The sequence below is a fragment of the Plasmodium chabaudi genome, assembly GCF_900002335.3.
Source record: "Plasmodium chabaudi chabaudi strain AS genome assembly, chromosome: 11".
Classification (NCBI taxonomy): domain Eukaryota; phylum Apicomplexa; class Aconoidasida; order Haemosporida; family Plasmodiidae; genus Plasmodium; species Plasmodium chabaudi.
In genome coordinates, this window is record NC_030111.2 from 1,409,228 (window position 1) to 1,427,993 (window position 18,766).

Genomic DNA, 18,766 nt, shown 5'->3' on the forward strand with positions numbered 1-18,766 from the left:
CTTAAATTTGATGACAAAAAAAGGAAGAGCTGCAAGGAGAGAAATAAATCATTAATGAAGTTAAAAAAACGTCCTCAAAATAAACTAAATAATCGATAGTTCAATGCCTAATCGTACACATAATTGTGCTGATGAGAAAAAAAAACAAAATAAGCTATTACGAAGAAGTATACACATATAAAAATCCAGAAAAGTATGATGAAGACGTTGTAGATATAGATAATAACCTACTAAGGGTTGAGGGCAATTCTAGCATTCTAAGTCGAATAAATATATACTCGAAGGGAAAAAAAAAGCATGATTTTAAAAAAACCGAGAAAGAAAAATACAAGAAAAATGATGATGGTGGCAAATACAACAAAAAACACAGTGATCATATCATAACGAATCTTAAAAGTGATATTAAATATATGGACATATTAATATGTGGTGATAAAAATAGCGGAAAAACTACATTTTTAAATTGCATAAGTTGCGTGGATCACCCCAATTCTGCATACAACCAAATTATTGATAATTATAATGAAGATAATAAAAGTCATAATTTTCAAGGGATTTTAAATGGGGAGAAGGAACATATTGGCAATTTTTCTGATAATGAAAAAAATATAAAAGAAAATGTGGTGATTAATAATGCGGGAAAAGAAATAATATCGAATTATAATAAACTAGAATTATTATCATATATCCCAATTATTTATTCAAAATTAAGTAACAGAAACTATGATGTATTTTTGAAAAAAAAGAAATTTAAAAAGGATTTTTTAGACACTGATGTATGTGAAGCATCAATATTTATAACAAGAGATGATTTAAATTTTATTAATTACGAGTTTAATATTGATAATAACTTTTTCCATAGTGATTTTGATTATATTAATATAAATTTTTGTGAATTTGGCGAAGATCTTCTAAGAAAAATCAGACGATATTATGAGTTATTTCTACTATATAATAATGAGACACAAGCAAAAAAAAATGGGAATGATATTTTATATGATCATAAAATGGTGGATAATTATATGAAAGGTGAAACAAATGAATACAAAAAATATTTTGGATCTAATAACGCAATAAACATTATTGAAGGGGCAATATTAAAAATAAGAGAAACAAAATATATCAATTATTTTATTAATTTAAAGAGATCATTTTTTCTTGTCAAATCAAGCTTTTTAATATACAACCGATTGATAAAAAAAACGGTTAAAAATTATATGAAAGAAAAGGGGCTTAGACTGGGTAAAGAAATTGATACACATATATATAAGCGAAAAATTGATGTTGTTTCAAATTTATTGGTAAAGTTATGCCCAGACATATATGAAGCAAAACCACCAAATAAAGAATGTAAGATTTGTAAAATTATGAATAGACATAATGGAGAAAAACTTTTTAATGAATTTTTTTTAAAAAAAAAAAAAAAAAATATTTTTATCATGATAAGCCAAGAAGATATGCTAAACAATTTTGCATACCTAAATATTATAAAAAATTTAAATAATTATGATAAAAAGGACATACTTTTTGTGGGGAGTCGTGCATTTAATTTTGAAAAAATAAGTAAAAAGTTTCATATATATTTTAATTTAAATCATAACTTAAATATTTTCAACCAAATTTTATCAAAAGAAGGTACTTCCCTTGGTACTATTAAAATAGACATTGCACCTATCTATTATTTGTTAAAAAAGTTTGTTAATAAAAACTGGAAAATTCAAAGGAGAAGAAAACGACACATAAAAAATGATAGATATAACGATATCATTTTTAAGTATTACTCGACAGAGAAAATAAGAAAACTATCCAAAAAAATGTGTGATGGAAACACAATTGAAAAAGAGAAAAGGTATGCACCCCATCGAGAAGTCCTGAGTAATAATCTAAATACAAATTTTATTAAGAATAATAAAAAAAATAAAAGGCTACAATATAAGCTTTGTGAGGAGCCTGAATATAGTAACAACTACAATGATAAGACTGGGGTTCAAAAGGAGCTTGCTTATCTTTTATTAAAAGAAAAGAAAGATATTTCGAACTTTTTTAAAAATTTTTATGATGAATATATATATGAAAACAAGAATGTTGGATATATTAAAAATTTAGTGAAAGAAGGTTTTGATATATGCTTTTTATTCATTAAATTGTGTCTCTATTATAAGGAGTATGTTGAAATGAATGAGAAATATGAAGAGGATAATAAAATAAATATCCAAAATTTTATCTATTTAAAACAATTAGAAATAATTAAAAAAAAAGATTCCCCCTTTTTATATCATAATATTTGTGTACCATCATGCATTTATGTTTTTATAAATATCTTGAAAATGAATTATCAACATAACCCTTTATATTCATTAAAAGAATATAAAATGTCATCTTTATTAAGATTTATTTTTTATGGTGTAATATATTATAAATTTAAGAAAAAAAGTTGTGATTTTTTTAGTAATAAAAATATCAAAACAAATCATATATGCTATTTTACCCCAAGTGTTATAATAAACTCTATAATAAACTTATTTGAAGACAAAATAAGAAAAGAAGAAGAGTTAACTTATATTTATCATGATGCCAATAATGAAAATCGAATAGAAATAGATAAGACTTCATCGCATCTTATATCACCAATTCTTATGAAAATCCGAAAAAACAGAAACATATTAAAACATATAATTAATAATATTGATATTAATATACAACCATATATTATAATTAGTAATATAAAACAAAATTGGGAATACTTTAAAAGTTATATGATAGAATCAAATATGTGTTCATACTACGATGGATGCACATATATATACCCAAATGTGTCTTTTGATATTTTGTTAAATTTTGAATCACTAGATGGGAATGAAATGAATTTTTTAAAACTGCATAATACAAATAATGGAAATTATCCTTTTACCCTAGCTTTTATGCCTATGCAAAGTAATAATAGTAAGAGACGTAATAATTTTAGTGACCATAATCAGGTTTTTCATTTTCCGTTTACTCACAAACTTCTTAAATATTTTAATGACAACATTGCTCTTAAAATAGAGAAAGGGAAAAGGAATGATTATAATCGTTTATATCATTCCCTGTGTAATAATTTTTTTAAAATGTTAAAACAGTTGCTAGTATATTGGTTTAAGAATGGAAAAAAACATAAGCAAATAAAGATAAATAAAATATTTCTACTGCTAAACTATGTAATGGATATATATTATCTAATGGCTTATGAAGAAAACAAAATGTTTGTATCAAAAGAAAAAGGGTTTGTTGTCAGCAATTCACATGTTCCAAACACCACAAATGGGCAGAAAAAAAAAATTATTTTTAGCATTTATCCAAATCATGTGTTATTTAATTTGGTTTGTTTTATATGGGAAGAAATAAGAGATAAACAAAATCCTTTAATAAATAAATACTTGAAGTATTTAAAAAGGGAATTATTTTTTTCCATTCAATGCAAAAATTAATGAAAGAGTATATTTCTATGCCCCAATAACTATATATGCATGTACAATATATGTATATGTCTGTGTAATGTATTTTCCATTGGTATAGTAGCAGCTTTTCATACCTACTTATTATATATAGATTATAAATAAACATTCTATACACTTCAGTACATAGAATAATTGTCAAAAAAAAGGAAAATAATGAAAGAAGGGCAAACATACTATACGAGAAAATATATTCTATGAAAAATATATACATATATAAAATGGTGATGCATATACTTTTTTCTTTTTTCATATGTTTGAACGCACTGCGCAAATAATTTTTTTTTTTTGTTTTGTTCTTTTTTTATGACAAAAAAATTAGATATATTTTAAGTTTTCATTACATTTTTAATTGCTTCACTTATTAATTTTTAAGTAAAAGAAATTTTATTAGGGGAAGATCAAGCTGCTCCTAACATATTTTTATTTTGCAATTTATATACATATTGTTATATTAGCATTATTGTTTTTTATTGTGATATCATTTTTTTTAACAAATATTAAAGCTATACAAAAAATAGTAGCAAAACCGTAAAAATTGTAGTATGAATAACGAATATTATAGAAAAATATATAACTTATAGTACCTTAAGTTGAAAAAAAAATAATGTAATTATATGATTGAATCTAAGCATACGTTTATATATATACACACGGGTATATATATGCAGGTTATAATATAGTTAATAAAATGAAAGGGACTGATTTTGATGCCAGTATATATCCAGAAAAGATAGATTCTGGGAACATTAATAAGATAAAAGGTTCTGATATGAATGAAATATTTTCTATTGATTTAAAAAGTATATTGAAAAATGCATCAAATGAAAATGAATTAAATTGTGCTATAGAAATTATAAATGATAAGATAACCACGTTGAACGATTTTATAAAGAAAATTACAAAGAAAAGGTATGAATATTTTTACAAATATATTGATAAGTTGTGTAATTCGGTAAATGAGCATAATAAGAATAAGGAAGAGAATGCAATCTATGATTATAAAACTGTAGATATAGCAAAAATCATAAATGAATATAATAATAACTATGAAGAATTGAAAGGAATAAAGGCAAATGTCTTTTCTTTAATTGATAAACAAGCATGTTTAATTGAGATTGAAAAAATAATAAAATTATACGAAATTCTAGATAAGGAAATTGAAAAAATATGCAACGAAATAAGCGAAAATCCACACTTTAAAGATCTAAATTTTAATAATATCGAACATAAACTTGATGAAATGGAAAAAATTAAAAGTAACCAAAATGAAAATGACAATTTCGAAGAAGAAGCAATTGTTAATAATAATAGTATAAATATAGACGATACAAATAGCATTGATTTTTATGTGTTAGTAAAATATTTAAAAAGATTAAACGACTTGGTCGACTTTATTAATTATCACAATATTGAGAATGTACTTATAGTTAAATTAAAAATTAAAAAATTAAAATATTATCAAGATTGTATAGTAACTATATTTATTAATTATTTGTCAGCAGATTTTTATAAAGATAAGAATTGCGAAAATAATGTTAGGCATTGTTTATATTCTTTTAGTTATTTAAATATTGGAAAGGAGTGTTTTAAAAGTATTATAAATAATAAAATAAATAAACGCACACATACATATATATCAAATATAAAAGAATTTAAGCAAGATGTGAAAGAAAGCTTTTTTTTAATCATACAAAACTGTAAAAATATTATGGATCAAATTTGTTATATTAATAATGTTATGAAAAATGAGGGTTATATAAATCATGAGGTCTCAAAAAAAAACGAATTTGTAGAACATTATAGCAAACTGGTCGATACAACTCCTAATGGGCTTGATCACAATTTTAGTATAAACAATTTTTTGAAAGAAGGGAAGGAAAAAAATATGATTGATATTATAGACATTTATACTGAATTTTATGTACCATATATAAATTTATTAATAGATAATAAATTGAATGAATATATAAAAAAAGAAGATATGTTACACATTTTAAATTTATGTGAAGAGTTTTTAAATGTTATAAAAAAAAAAAAATATTTTAAAATCCAAGAAAAAGATTTACTACTTATCTTATTTAAAAAAGAATATGAAGAAATAACTTTTAATTCAATTAATAAATTAGTAAATTTAGTAGAGCTTTTATTTCAAAAGACAAATATGAGAAGTAGTATAGATCATGAAAATGATTATAATTTTCCAACCATCTTTGATATTAAAAATTATGTTGATGTATTTTGTACAGAATTATATACCCACATTTTGTTCCCATTCATTTTTCGAAAAATTATAGTCTCTTGTAATAATTCATTACTACTACTAAGTAACAATTTAAATAATTTAAGGCTAAATTTAAATTTACGTATTGATATTGACACACGAAATAAGCATATAGTTTTTGATTATATATATAAACATTTTAAGTATAATTTAGAGTTATTTTTAATTAGTAGACAGCTTTTAAAATATTTAATACTTAATTTGTGTCAATTAAAAAATAAAGTAACAAAAATAAAAACATTAATGCAAAAAAAGGATTATGATAATTTAGGGGAAGAAAATTTGAAAGATGATAGTTTGACTTTAAATATGAACAAAAATGATGAAGCACTAATTAATCTATCATTTAATGAATCTTATAATGAATTTTTTAATTTTCAAGATTATCTTAATAATAATTCGTTATGTGATAATTGGTTATTTAAATATCATGAGGAATACATACCTGAAGGTAACACAACCTTAGATGCAACAAAAAACAAAAAGGATGATCAAGAGTGTAATCATATACCGAATGAATATAACGATGCATTATTCCAAAATAAAAAAAATATGTTCGATAATTTGTTTAAGATAAGTTTAACTTCGGATATAAAATATAGCTCATTAAATATGAATGAATCATATAATATTTATGGTGATGATGAAAATTATGAAATTAGTTCGTTTTTTGTAAAAATAGGGGGAAAAAAAAAAATAAATAAAAATGAAAAGAAAAACATTTTTGATTTAATTGAATTGGAAAAGGGAATATGTGAGTTAAACAATGCAGTAAATTTATGTCTACATGAATTTTTTGAAATTTTTGAAAAAAAAACAATATGGTTTTTAAAAAATAATATAGATAAATTAAATACAGATGATACACATTTTTTATTTGATCAACTTTGTATATCATTTTATAATAATATTATACAGCATATACCATTATATGAATGCTTAAAAATGATAAATAATTTAATTACTAGATTGATGATTTATTTAGTTGCAATATCGAGTTATTACTTAATTGAGCAAATGGATGTATATATATTTAAGTATTATAAATCTACCCAAAAAATTTATAATAATATAATAACCTCTTATTTCAATTTTGATTACAAAATATGCGATTTGTTTAAAAGAAGTATAGATGCAAGAAATGGAAAGGAACCTTATGAATCTGTTCCTTCTTTCTTCGTTCCTATAACCTTTATAATTTTACACGAGGGGAAAAATATTGTCAACTATCTTAGTAAGTTCACAAATTTTATTGAAAGCGAATATTTTAATTTTTTATTACATATACATATATGTGTGTATATCATTTTGCGTAGTTTCCTATGGGTTCATAATCACATGTGCAAATTAAAACTCGTTTATGTTCGTTACTTTTTAATATAATAGCCAATTAATTCACTAAGCTAATTCATATATGTATTCATTTTTTTCTCTCAGATATATCCGAAGATAAATTTATTAATTTAATAGTAGATCATTTAAAAAATCCGATACGTGAAATGGGAAAAAAGGGTATGAATGAGCAAAGCTTAAATTTGATGCTTAATAAGTTTGCCAAAAGTTTGGATAATTAAAAAATATTCTCCCAAATTAATGTCATTAAATTTTAAAGTGAAAATAATATGCATATAGTAGTAGTCCCCAATATAGGATATATAAACACCGTTGTTTTATGTACACACTATATTTAGCACGCCTAAATTATACTGATATGCATATTTATGAATGGAGAAGTAGTTATAAATATTAGCTTCAAAGAAATAGTTTTAAAATTTTCGGAAAATTTTTAACACAGTTTTATATCTGTCCAAAATGTATAAGCAGATATGTATGCAAATCCTGATTTTTCATAATTAGTACAAATATGAGAAAAATAATTTTTTTTGTTCTTCATTTTCAAAATTGGTTGGAAAAAAATTCTGATCATTTAAAACGATGATATTATTAAAATGTTCGCTACAAGAAGGAGTTTCAATATATTTAAAAAATGAATGAATGGGAATAATTGGGATTTCCATCATTTTATTTGATTTATCTGTAAGAAGTTTGAACGTATTTAAGTGTATTGTTAACTCTTTTGAATAATTAAAAAAAATAGCATAAATATTTATATTTTGATTTATTTTTTTTGCTTCATCTATATAAATTGCTCTATTTTTTTTAGATAAATTTATATTGTCTATTATAGCACTTTTTCCTTGAGTAATACATTCATTTAACATATTTATACATTTCTTTTTTGTTTTTAATTCTTCTTCACTTATTCTAACATAATTAGGAAAATAAAATTTGCATAGAAATGTTTTACCACACCCTGGTGGGCCAATTAAAATTATTAATTTTTGATCATTATTATTTTGTTCTAATTGCTCTGATGTTTTATTTTCATTTATACAAAGGTGAAGAATTTGTTTCATTTTTGTTAAATTCTCATGCTCATCTTGTTCATTTGAATTTTTATTTAAATTCATTGGGATAAAAGAAAATTTTTCTGGTAAGTTATTTTTTATATTTAGAAAAAGTTCTTCTGGGGTATAAAATTTAGCATGTATATTAAGTGCAAATTTTAAATCTGTGTCTGTATAATCTTTTTTTAGTTTTTTTTCAATATCTTTTATATTAATATCTACATTATTTTTGGAATAAACAGTTTTTAAATGATTAATAAATGTTATTTTAAAATTTGTGTCATAAACCCTATTTGCATTATCTCCTACATAAATAACTTCTTCAATGTTTGATGAATTATTTTTTATGGCAAAATCATACATACCTGTCCTTGGCTTTCTATATTTATCATTTTTTAATGCTAAGTAGCATTCTAAAGGTATACCGATTTTGTCTATAACACTATCCACCCTATTTATAATATTTGATAAAGTAATTTTACCTGTGCTTACCCCTTTTTGATTAGAAAAAATAATGATTTTATAATTTTCTGATGCCTTTTTTTTTAAAAAATCGATTATTAAATCTGAATAAAAAATATAGTCATTCTCATTTTGTGCAGGTTTAAAAAAAGATCGTGAAAGAATTAGGGTGTTATCTAAATCGAACGAAAATATTTTTGTGTACTTTTTTTCCTCGTCCTCTTTAACAATACGATATATCAAACTGTCTTCTATCTGTGTAGAGAAAGTCAAAAAAAGTGATCAAATATGAAAATAAAAACGAATTAGTAATTACAAAAATATATGGTAAATTCATAAGACATTTTATAACTAATGTAATATGGTCTTTTCTTTTTCATTCGTTCTATGCAATAATGATGTTTTTACTATGTTCCAATTATCATTGGGCCGATCGAAATTAGCGATGTATTTCTTCATGACTGTATGAATTAACGTATATTGGGAGTAGTATCATTTACTTATTTTGCTATGCCAATTGTTATATATTTTATTGTTACTACTATTAGTACAATTTTTTACTTTAATGGGAAAAACTAACTACATAATTGTAATATGATTCTGAAAAAAAAAATTTCTGTTTATCCAAATTCGAAAAGGTGCTTCTAAAAATATCCTTAAAAGCGAAATTTATAAGACGATTTATATTTTTTTGTGAAAATGATAAATTATTTTAAAATGGATATAAATTCTTTAATTTATTTAGAGAAAAATAAAATTAATGTATATATATATATGTGACATATGTATATCTATTTACACTGTTTAGCCACTTATTTGTTAATGTATTAAAAAAATATATATAGGATGTATTTTCAATATGTGCACATACATTTATCTCTTAATAGAAGTTGTAAATTTATAAGATGCGTGTAAATGCTAAATATATGCATATATTTTATTTATATTTAATTTTTTTAATCTCAAATTTTAAAAAAATTAAAATTTAAGATATATTTTTTTTCTACAATCTGTTTTATTTCTCCCCAGGTTTGTGTTTCCATAAAAAATTACATCTTTCACAATGAAAAAAGGTTAAAATAAATTTTCAGCTTATATAATTTCTGACTCTCCACATATTAGCAAGTAATAAAAAATGTTGAAAAATATGCTTGGAAAACAAAGATTGTTTAGCTTTCAGAAATATTTTATGAGCTCATATTTAAATTATAACAAATACACGATAAAAAGGAAAACATATGTAGCTGCTGTGGAAAATAAATATACTTATATAGTTTTACTAAACAATATAATTCATGTAGGAGAAAAAGGAGAAATTATAAAATTAAGAAGAGGGCATGCTAGAAATTTGATTAAAGATAGGAAGGCAGTTTATGCTACTTATGAGAATATTGATAGTTATGCGGATAAAGAAAAATACAAAAAAAAGGAACAACTGGATATAAAAAAAGATGTTGAAATTGTAGCAGATTTTGAAAAATATTTTACACAAATAAAAAATATAGATATAACTACTTATTTAGATTCATATCAATACACAAATAATGTATTATATAATTTGTACGATTTATTTAATTATGTTTCTAAAAATTATCAATTAGACTTAACACATCAAAATTTACATAAAATAGTTTATTTTAAAAACTTAGAAGAATATAATAATAATATTATAACTGAACAAAAATATTCAGATATATCAAATTACAATGATTTGATTGTCCAAAATAATATACTGTTTAATTATACTGGGATATATGTTATATATTATTATCTATTTATGCCAAATCTCAAGTTTTTAAATCATATTATACTTAGGATATCTTCTATCCAGGAATACGAGTAATTTGCACTTTTGAAATGCATAAACATATATAACCTATGCAAATATTATATGCTTGGATTTGTGTATATATATGTAGTTCCATACAACTGATATTTATGCAATATATAAGGAAACACTGCATATTCATTTTATTATACAATATGTACATACTTTTTTATGACACTTCCATTTTTAGGCGATTGCAAGAAGAAAAAGAGAGCAAACAGGTTGACATATTATACAGCATTAATTGATGAAGGCATGTTAATATGCATATATAACCCAAATTCATGAAAATGAAATAATCCGTATTATTTGTACTATGAGAAATTTACATTGTTCCGCAATTGTGGATGCGTTTGGTGTTATTTTTTACATTTTTCAATTTTTTGTATTTTACAATTTTTATATATTAACTTGTTTAATTTTTTTGGTGATTCATTATTTGTATAGTTATAAAAAAGTATAATAAAAAAATACTCACAAATTAAACACTAGCTTATGTGCTTTATCAAATGGCTCAAAATGCATTTGCGTAGATATATATGTGCATTTGTTTTGCTAAGGATATGTAAAAAATAATTACGATAAAAAATTCAAGTACACAAAAAAAGGAGGTGTGTAACTTATCAATATAATGCAATGAATAATAAGGACCCTCTTGGGATACACTTTTTTTTGTGTCTCTATGGAAGGTCATTCAAAATTAAATTCACATTTTTAAATAACTTTTCATTTTGTTCATTTTTTTGGGCAGTTAATGCTTTTAATTTGTCTTTGATAAACTGCTTAATATCATATTTCTGTATAATATCTTGTGTTTGCTTTTGATGTGTAGAATAGGATGTATGAAAACACAAGGAATAAGTGTAGAGCAATTCTATTTCGTTTATATTTTCTCTAAATTCATGAATAGATTGAAATAATGTTTTTCTTATTTCATTATCGTTATTTTCATTTAAGGATATAACAAAATTAAAAAATATTTTTATTAATAGGATGTTGATATTTAGATTATTTGATTTAAAACTGGCAAATTGTTTTAAAATTAAATTACATTTTTTAAACATGTAATATCTTGGTGTTGATAAATTAAACATGTTTAAATAAAACCGTAGACAACATACTAGTAATGGATCTAGATTCTTATCTTTATCATTTTTGTTTTGGAAATAATATAATATGCAATCATAAACTAATTTGAATACATTAAAAGAGTATTTATTATTAAACAGAATATCAGAATGTTTGTTTAATATTAAAACTCTAAATAGATCTATTACAGGAAATATATGAACTGGTTGCCAATTGCAAAGTTTTGTAATTAAATTAATATCTGCAGTGTTAAAAATATAATCATTTTTAATACTTTTTTTATATACATTTGTAATATTAGTTAAACTATTTAATTCATTGTCAGAAAGTTTGTAACTATTTTGTTCGTTAGCAGGGATGTTCATGTTGAATTCTTTTATTTTTTGCAAAATCTTATCTAATGAAGCTGCCTGTATTGTAAATACATTTAAGACAGTAACAAACTTTTTCGTATCTTCATTGATCATATTTATATCTTGATTAGAATTATTTTTATTTAGATTTGAACAATTTTGATTTATAAAATCGACAATTGATTTTATATGGGTTATTGAAATACTTTCTCTTTTACAAAATTTTTCAGCTATCAAGTTTATATTATCATTAATATTATATGGTAATTGTTTAATATCTCCATAACCTGTATCAATAGAAAATATTTCATCATAATAACCTTGTTGAAATAAATTATCACCAATGTAGAATTTTTTTGATGAGTTTGCATCATCTACTACATCTCCTATTAAAACCCATCCGTTTGTTTCATATTTATATGCTTCATATTTATTCTGATTTTTGAATATTTTAATTTCTCCAATTTTTCCAATAATATTTTTCATATTTTCTACCGAATTTATATCTTTATTACTATGCAAATTGTCTTTGTCATTATTTTTATTAAGTTCGTTTTCTATTCCTTCTGCTATTTCTTTATTTAATTTATGTTCCTTTTTATTTGTAAATATCCTGATATAATTATCATTACAAGCAGATACAATATCATCATTGTGAAGTAACTTTATATTCCATAGTGTATTTTTTAAATGTATAGTTTGCAGACATCCAAAATTATCATTTTTATTATTACTACTATTATTATTGTTCATTAGGGGATTATTTTTTATATTATTGGTATCATAATTTTCCATTAATTTATAAACATCCTCAATGGACCATATTTTTATAGTTTTATCATCACTACAACTATACATAAGTTTATCCTTTTCATTTACACAGACATAAAAAACGAAACCTGTATGTCCCATATATATTTTTATTAAATTAAAGTTAGAGTCATATATGTGTATATTTTCATCATTAGAAAATGTTATTATATTTTTATTATCATTAAATAATATAATATCTCGAACAGTATCACTATGTATATTTTTTATTTCATCGATTTTTTCTCCTTCTTTGTTCCACATATTTACTATATTATTTTGTGATATTGTGAAAAATATATCATTAAAACAAGTTATATATGTAGCATGTTTATGGTTTTTTAAAACTTTCAAAATGGTATAGGTATATTTATTTGAACTCAAAGAATTTAGATTTTGTGGGGAAATCCCTGCATTGCCATCATTATTCATGCTAGTTCCTATATTGTCCGGATTTGATTTTTCAATTTTCCAGACAAAAACTTCCCCATTCCAATCAGCACTTAACAAAATATTTTCATCCTTTTCAACGATACTGCAAATACTATTGGTGTGTCCTTGTAATACTAATTCAATAAGACCATTTAAATTTAATAAATAGATGTTTTTATCATTCCCTCCACTATAAAAGTGTAAATTATCTTCAATGCTTTCATTACTATTATTTTTTAATTCGCTAATTCCTACATATTTGCTGTAGCATAATGCATAAATAAACTTTTCATGAACTTCTATTTTTTTATATAATATAAAATTATCATTATATTGATCATCATTGGGAACTTTATTATTGCATTCGGCCTCTTTTTTCCAAACTATAATTATTCCATTGAGATCTGCACTGATGATATATTCAAAATTTATTTCAAATTTATTCAACTCTTCGATTGTTTTATTATTTATAACACATAAACATCGTACCCCTTTACAATGTCCCTTTAAAATTCCCCTTAATTCGTATTCTTTGTCCTCTACAAAAAGTTTGGGAAAAAAAATAAAAAAATATGGTAAATATTATAGTGAGACAATTTTCTAACTATTTAAATATTGTAGATTTATGTATATTACTACCATATTATAATATATGTAATTGTTTATTTTTCGTTTTTTCATAAATACTAACCTTGCATTATCTTTGAATAGCTCTAGAAAAGGAAAAGTATAATGATATTACGGCAAATGTATAATATGGTTGACAATGTTCATAAGAGTATTCACTATATAGATATTCTTAAATGAGCAATTTAAAAAAGGGGTTTCGTAATGCATACATTTGTCAAAACAACCCTTTAAAATGTGATTACATTCACAGTTATAGAATCCAGAAAATTGAAAATCTTGCTAACTGTATAATAAATTATTTAATAGCCCTTAAAAATGCAATATTTTAACATACATATATGGGTAACTACGCATGAGAAATTCCCAAAATATGTAAACAATATTATTATAAAACGAATAGAAAAAATTGTATCTTATAAATATGTGGCAATATAATTAGTCAGGAATAAACTGATCTGTAATATTTTTATTCAGAATAAACTAATCGGTAAATAAGGGCTTATACATATTATAATAAAGTCATAAAATGATGACGTTATAAAATTTCAATATGGTAAAATGACAAAAATAGAAAGTAAATAAAACAAGCATGAAAAAGTAGCTAATAACGAAAATATAAAAATCACAAAAAAAAAATTTTTTGGGCTTTTTATGTTCCCCGTTTTTTAGATAATATACACACATATGATGCATTGCATATATAAAATAAATATAAGTGATAGGTTGCATATATTATTATAAAATTTTATAAGAAAAAAATAAAATGATTTCTGTAAGCTTTTTGCAGAAAATAAGGAAAATAAAATACTTTGAAATGATAAAATTGAAATCTCCAAAATAATTAAAACAAACATCGACATACTAAGGTTATAGTAATTACATACATAGTATGATAAATAATAATGATAATATAAAATAATAATACTACTAGTAGTAATAGTATTAAAAAGGGAAACTTAAGAGGCAAAATAAATTATCAAAAAAATAATTTTTTTAATGTTTTATGGGACTAATAGTATAGCAGGGTTTTTTTTAAAAAAAATACGCACAGTGACGAGGTTGAAAAATAATGAAAAGAAATATATGTACTGTTCATATATTCGGAATGATATATCAATAGAGAAAGACAATATTTGTCGAAATTTTCAAAACATAAGAGCACAAGCTTGTATTAGCTTGAAATATAGTAGAATGGACGAAAAAGTTGAAAAAAAATTAATCAGTAATTATAGAGTAAAAATCGAAGAAAAAAAAGCTAGTGATAATAGTAGTGAGCACATTTGTGATGACAACAAAAATAACGAATATGTTATTGATTGTGATAAAACTAAAGAAAAGAATATAGGTGATAGTATTGGAAAAGAGGATGCTGTTTTAACTTCGAAAATACCTGAAAAAGATACCATGAATCAGAATCATGAGCATATTCTAGAAAATGAATATAATGATATGATAAATGAACAAAATAATAATATTATTAATTCAAGTTTAGGAAAATTTACAGATACACAGAAAAAATATATTTACAAATTTGAAAAGTTTTCCGTATTTTCATTTAATATACTTGCAAATAGTTTAGTAGATTATAAATATAACAATAACTGCCCAATTGTTATGAAATGGATGAATCGAAAAAAATTAATATATAAAAATATTATAAACAAACTATCAGATATAATATGTTTACAAGAGATAGAAGAATTGTATTTTATAGAGCTACAAGAAAAATTAAAATCATTAAATTATAAGGGAATATTTTTAAAAAAAAACAAAGAGACATGTAAAGATGGTATATGCATATTTTACAATACTAAGGTTTTTGAGGTATTGTTTGTTGATAAAGTTATTTATGATAAATCAATTTTTTTTAAAAAATGGCATGCTGGTTTAATAGTTGCATTACGAAATTTAAAATCTAAAAAAATAGAATATTATGATAGTAATAAAAATGGTTATAATGAACAAATTAATGATAATTTAAAAAATAATAATTTTGCTAATAATGCTCATGATATTATTATCGTTTCGAATACACACTTAATTTTTGATTCAAGACACGGAGATATTAAATTATACCAGTTGTGCTATTTGACATATCGTTTAGTTTTTATGATTAATAAATGCATAAAATATATTAAAGAATGTGTAAAACACGAAAAAAAGGATAAGGGGCTTATAGACAACTCAGAAACAAATACTGAAGAAGATGAAAAGAACGAGCTTAATGATATTCTTAAACCTGCCATAGTTTTTTGTGGGGATTTTAATTTAACTCCTAATAGTCTTTTATATTATTATATAACTAATAGATATATAAATTTAAAGAATATAAATTTAAAAAATTTATCAGGGCAATATCTGATGTTTAAAAAACAGTTATATACTTACAATTCTTTACATGGTATAAAAATAAAAAATATATTTGATGAAAATATATTGAATGACTTAAAATATGAAAAATATAATAACCTAATAGAAAATTTGAAAAAAGAATCTTTATTTTCGTTTTACAAAGATGAAAATATATTAAATTCAGAATATTTAATAAATATGTTTTCAAAAAAACGAATTAATTTAAAAGAATCCGATTCTTTTGAGCATTCCTTTAAAAAATCTAAAAATAAATCGAGTGAAGAAAAACATGAAGACGTATCTTCTGACGATACTGACTCTAAAATAAATAAATCAATTTGTGTATCTAATCAGGAGGATAGTGTATCTAAATTTAACGAAATATGTGATTCTGTGGATACTGATGAAAAAGAGAAAAATAAGTCAATAAATTATAAAACAGATAAATATAATGAAAACGAAAAAACACATGCGGAAGCACATGAGGATACAAATATTATGAATAATGATGATAATAATTTTATATTATATTATCCTTTATATTTAGAAAGTATTTATAATGGTTATGCTCAAAATAACGTAGAAAAAGAGTGTTATAAATATGATGACATTGAAAATTTGAATAACAGTAGTACAAATTTAATGATAAGAAACGTTCCATTTACTGTTTTTCATGGAAAACAAAAAGGATGTGTTGATTATATTTTTTATTCATACAAAAATCTTAAGGTGACTAAAAAAAATATACTATAATTTTTCTATAAAATTAAGATAACCATAATTCATCCTATTTTTATTACCATACTGTATATATGTCTATATATCCATGCACATTTTTATTCATTTTTTTGTTTCAATCATACAGAAAATATCATGCAGTAATCTTCCTTCTTTTGAGCAACTTGAAAAATATGGATGTCTTCCAAATAAAGTACTAAGAACATACAATGACATAATTATCCAACTGTTACAGCTATTCGTTTTTATTATTATATGATATTTCACTTTATTTTGTGCCTTATATTTCTTTTTTTATCACATATTTATTTTATACCCTTTTTTAGAAATATGCCGCATCGGACCACCTATATTTACACGCAACTTTAATTAGAAAGATGGAAGGATAAGCGAAGATTTGAAACCAATAATATTAAAATGTTTATGAATTTCATCTGATATTTATAAAATAATTTTTTTATATTATGTATTGTTTTTTATAATTAACATATGTTAATATATAATTATGCATTTTTACACTAGCTGAAAAATAATATTTTGTTGCATAATTTCTCATTTTATTTAATTCGTTTTGTGAATGTCTTTTTATTGAAATGCATAAATGAGTATACATATGTATCGATTTTACTTATGTGCTTTGTTGCTTTTTTGTTTTTGTCTTAATAAAAAATTCTATTGTTTTTTTAAATTATTTACAAATAGTTATCATTTAAAAGAAAGAAATATTTAAAGGTTTAAGCACATGTCTGAATATAAAACAATTGTAAAAATCAAAAAAAATTAATTTACAAAATAAATAACAAAAAAGGAGAGATATAGACATTATTTTATTAAGGGATTCTCATTATATGTATTTTTCCCGAATAATATTTGGGCTATTTAATTGTGACACTGTGAGCTTTATATTTTAAAATATTCTTTCATTGTGTTTTCACAATAATTTGATAAATACTTGTGCAAATTTTTAAAGGCTAAAAGGATGCAGCCAATATTCGTACTACTATAGTTGATTATCATGAATTGATAAATATTCTCGAAGTTCATCTTCACATTTTTGCATAGATAATAAATTTGAGTATTCTAAGTCTGTTAAAAATGAAAAGTACAAATGCTCTTCTTCTTCATAACTAACTTGTTCTGATAAATTAGGATCACTATTTTTATAATTATTAGTTGAACTAGCTATTTGCTGATTGTTTATATTTTCATTTGAAATAGTATGGTCTATCTCTTTTTTTTCTATCAGTTTAACAAAATTTGTATAGTGAAATGAGTTGTAATAAGTATAAGAAGGAGGTATTGTTTTAATAAAATTATGTAGCATAACTCTAACTTTGTTAATATTACTATATATTAAATTTGATAAAACTATTATATCATTTCTTTTATCATTTAAATTGGAAAACATATCATCGTCTTTATTTTCATAAGCATTTAAAGGCTTCAAATGAAGAAGTATATTTTCTAAGTTCTCTAATATTTCAACTAAATTTTTACATACCTTATCTATTATATTGCAATTTGTACTTAATATATTTTCAGTATTCATTTTTCATAGACTTTCGAAACGTATGAGTTCTATAAGAAATAATTGATTAGGTATACATAATATTATTAGTGATGAAACATTGAGAAGTATAAACTGTGGAAATAAAAAAACACAGATAAAAGAAAATGAGTAAATGAATTAGTAATTAAACAATAAACAAACGGCTCATTTCACAAAACAAACTATGCAATCAAAACGTGTTATAAATTATAGAGAAATTAAGCATGCATATTTATGTGTATGATTTATATATACATTTTTTGCAACTTATTTTACAGAACATGATAAACATAAAATTATTTCTGTAATATTCAACATTTTGCAATTATTAAATGGT

At 22.7% G+C, this 18,766-nt stretch overlaps 7 protein-coding genes across 7 annotated transcripts; 4 read left to right on the forward strand and 3 right to left on the reverse strand.

The window, feature by feature from the left end:
• Nucleotides 1–131: 131 nt before the first annotated feature.
• PCHAS_1138500 (conserved Plasmodium protein, unknown function) lies at nt 132–3,467 on the forward strand (the record flags this gene model as incomplete). Its single annotated transcript, XM_731033.2, has 1 exon — nt 132–3,467. One exon carries the CDS (start codon nt 132–134, stop codon nt 3,465–3,467), a length of 3,336 nt encoding a protein of 1,111 aa, XP_736126.2.
• Nucleotides 3,468–4,185: 718 nt separating this feature from the next.
• PCHAS_1138600 (conserved Plasmodium protein, unknown function) lies at nt 4,186–7,352 on the forward strand (the record flags this gene model as incomplete). The annotated part of the gene is made up of 2 exons (XM_016798701.1): nt 4,186–7,012; nt 7,216–7,352. 2 exons carry the CDS (start codon nt 4,186–4,188, stop codon nt 7,350–7,352), a joined length of 2,964 nt encoding a protein of 987 aa, XP_016654076.1.
• Nucleotides 7,353–7,631: 279 nt separating this feature from the next.
• Nucleotides 7,632–9,107, reverse strand: PCHAS_1138700 (bifunctional polynucleotide phosphatase/kinase, putative; the record flags this gene model as incomplete). Its single annotated transcript, XM_016798702.1, has 2 exons — nt 7,632–8,903; nt 9,057–9,107. The coding sequence occupies 2 exons, from the start codon at nt 9,105–9,107 to the stop codon at nt 7,632–7,634; spliced, it is 1,323 nt and encodes a 440-aa protein (XP_016654077.1).
• Nucleotides 9,108–9,783: 676 nt separating this feature from the next.
• Nucleotides 9,784–10,724, forward strand: PCHAS_1138800 (50S ribosomal protein L9, mitochondrial, putative; the record flags this gene model as incomplete). Its single annotated transcript, XM_016798703.1, has 2 exons — nt 9,784–10,487; nt 10,667–10,724. 2 exons carry the CDS (start codon nt 9,784–9,786, stop codon nt 10,722–10,724), a joined length of 762 nt encoding a protein of 253 aa, XP_016654078.1.
• Nucleotides 10,725–11,156: 432 nt separating this feature from the next.
• PCHAS_1138900 (polyubiquitin binding protein, putative) lies at nt 11,157–13,858 on the reverse strand (the record flags this gene model as incomplete). The annotated part of the gene is made up of 2 exons (XM_016798704.1): nt 11,157–13,699; nt 13,852–13,858. The coding sequence occupies 2 exons, from the start codon at nt 13,856–13,858 to the stop codon at nt 11,157–11,159; spliced, it is 2,550 nt and encodes an 849-aa protein (XP_016654079.1).
• A 928-nt stretch (nt 13,859–14,786) lies between these two features.
• PCHAS_1139000 (CCR4 domain-containing protein 2, putative) lies at nt 14,787–17,269 on the forward strand (the record flags this gene model as incomplete). The annotated part of the gene is made up of 3 exons (XM_016798705.1): nt 14,787–16,871; nt 17,008–17,073; nt 17,207–17,269. 3 exons carry the CDS (start codon nt 14,787–14,789, stop codon nt 17,267–17,269), a joined length of 2,214 nt encoding a protein of 737 aa, XP_016654080.1.
• A 611-nt stretch (nt 17,270–17,880) lies between these two features.
• Nucleotides 17,881–18,429, reverse strand: PCHAS_1139100 (conserved Plasmodium protein, unknown function; the record flags this gene model as incomplete). Its single annotated transcript, XM_016798706.1, has 1 exon — nt 17,881–18,429. The coding sequence occupies one exon, from the start codon at nt 18,427–18,429 to the stop codon at nt 17,881–17,883; it is 549 nt and encodes a 182-aa protein (XP_016654081.1).
• Between the last annotated feature and the right edge of the window lie 337 nt (nt 18,430–18,766).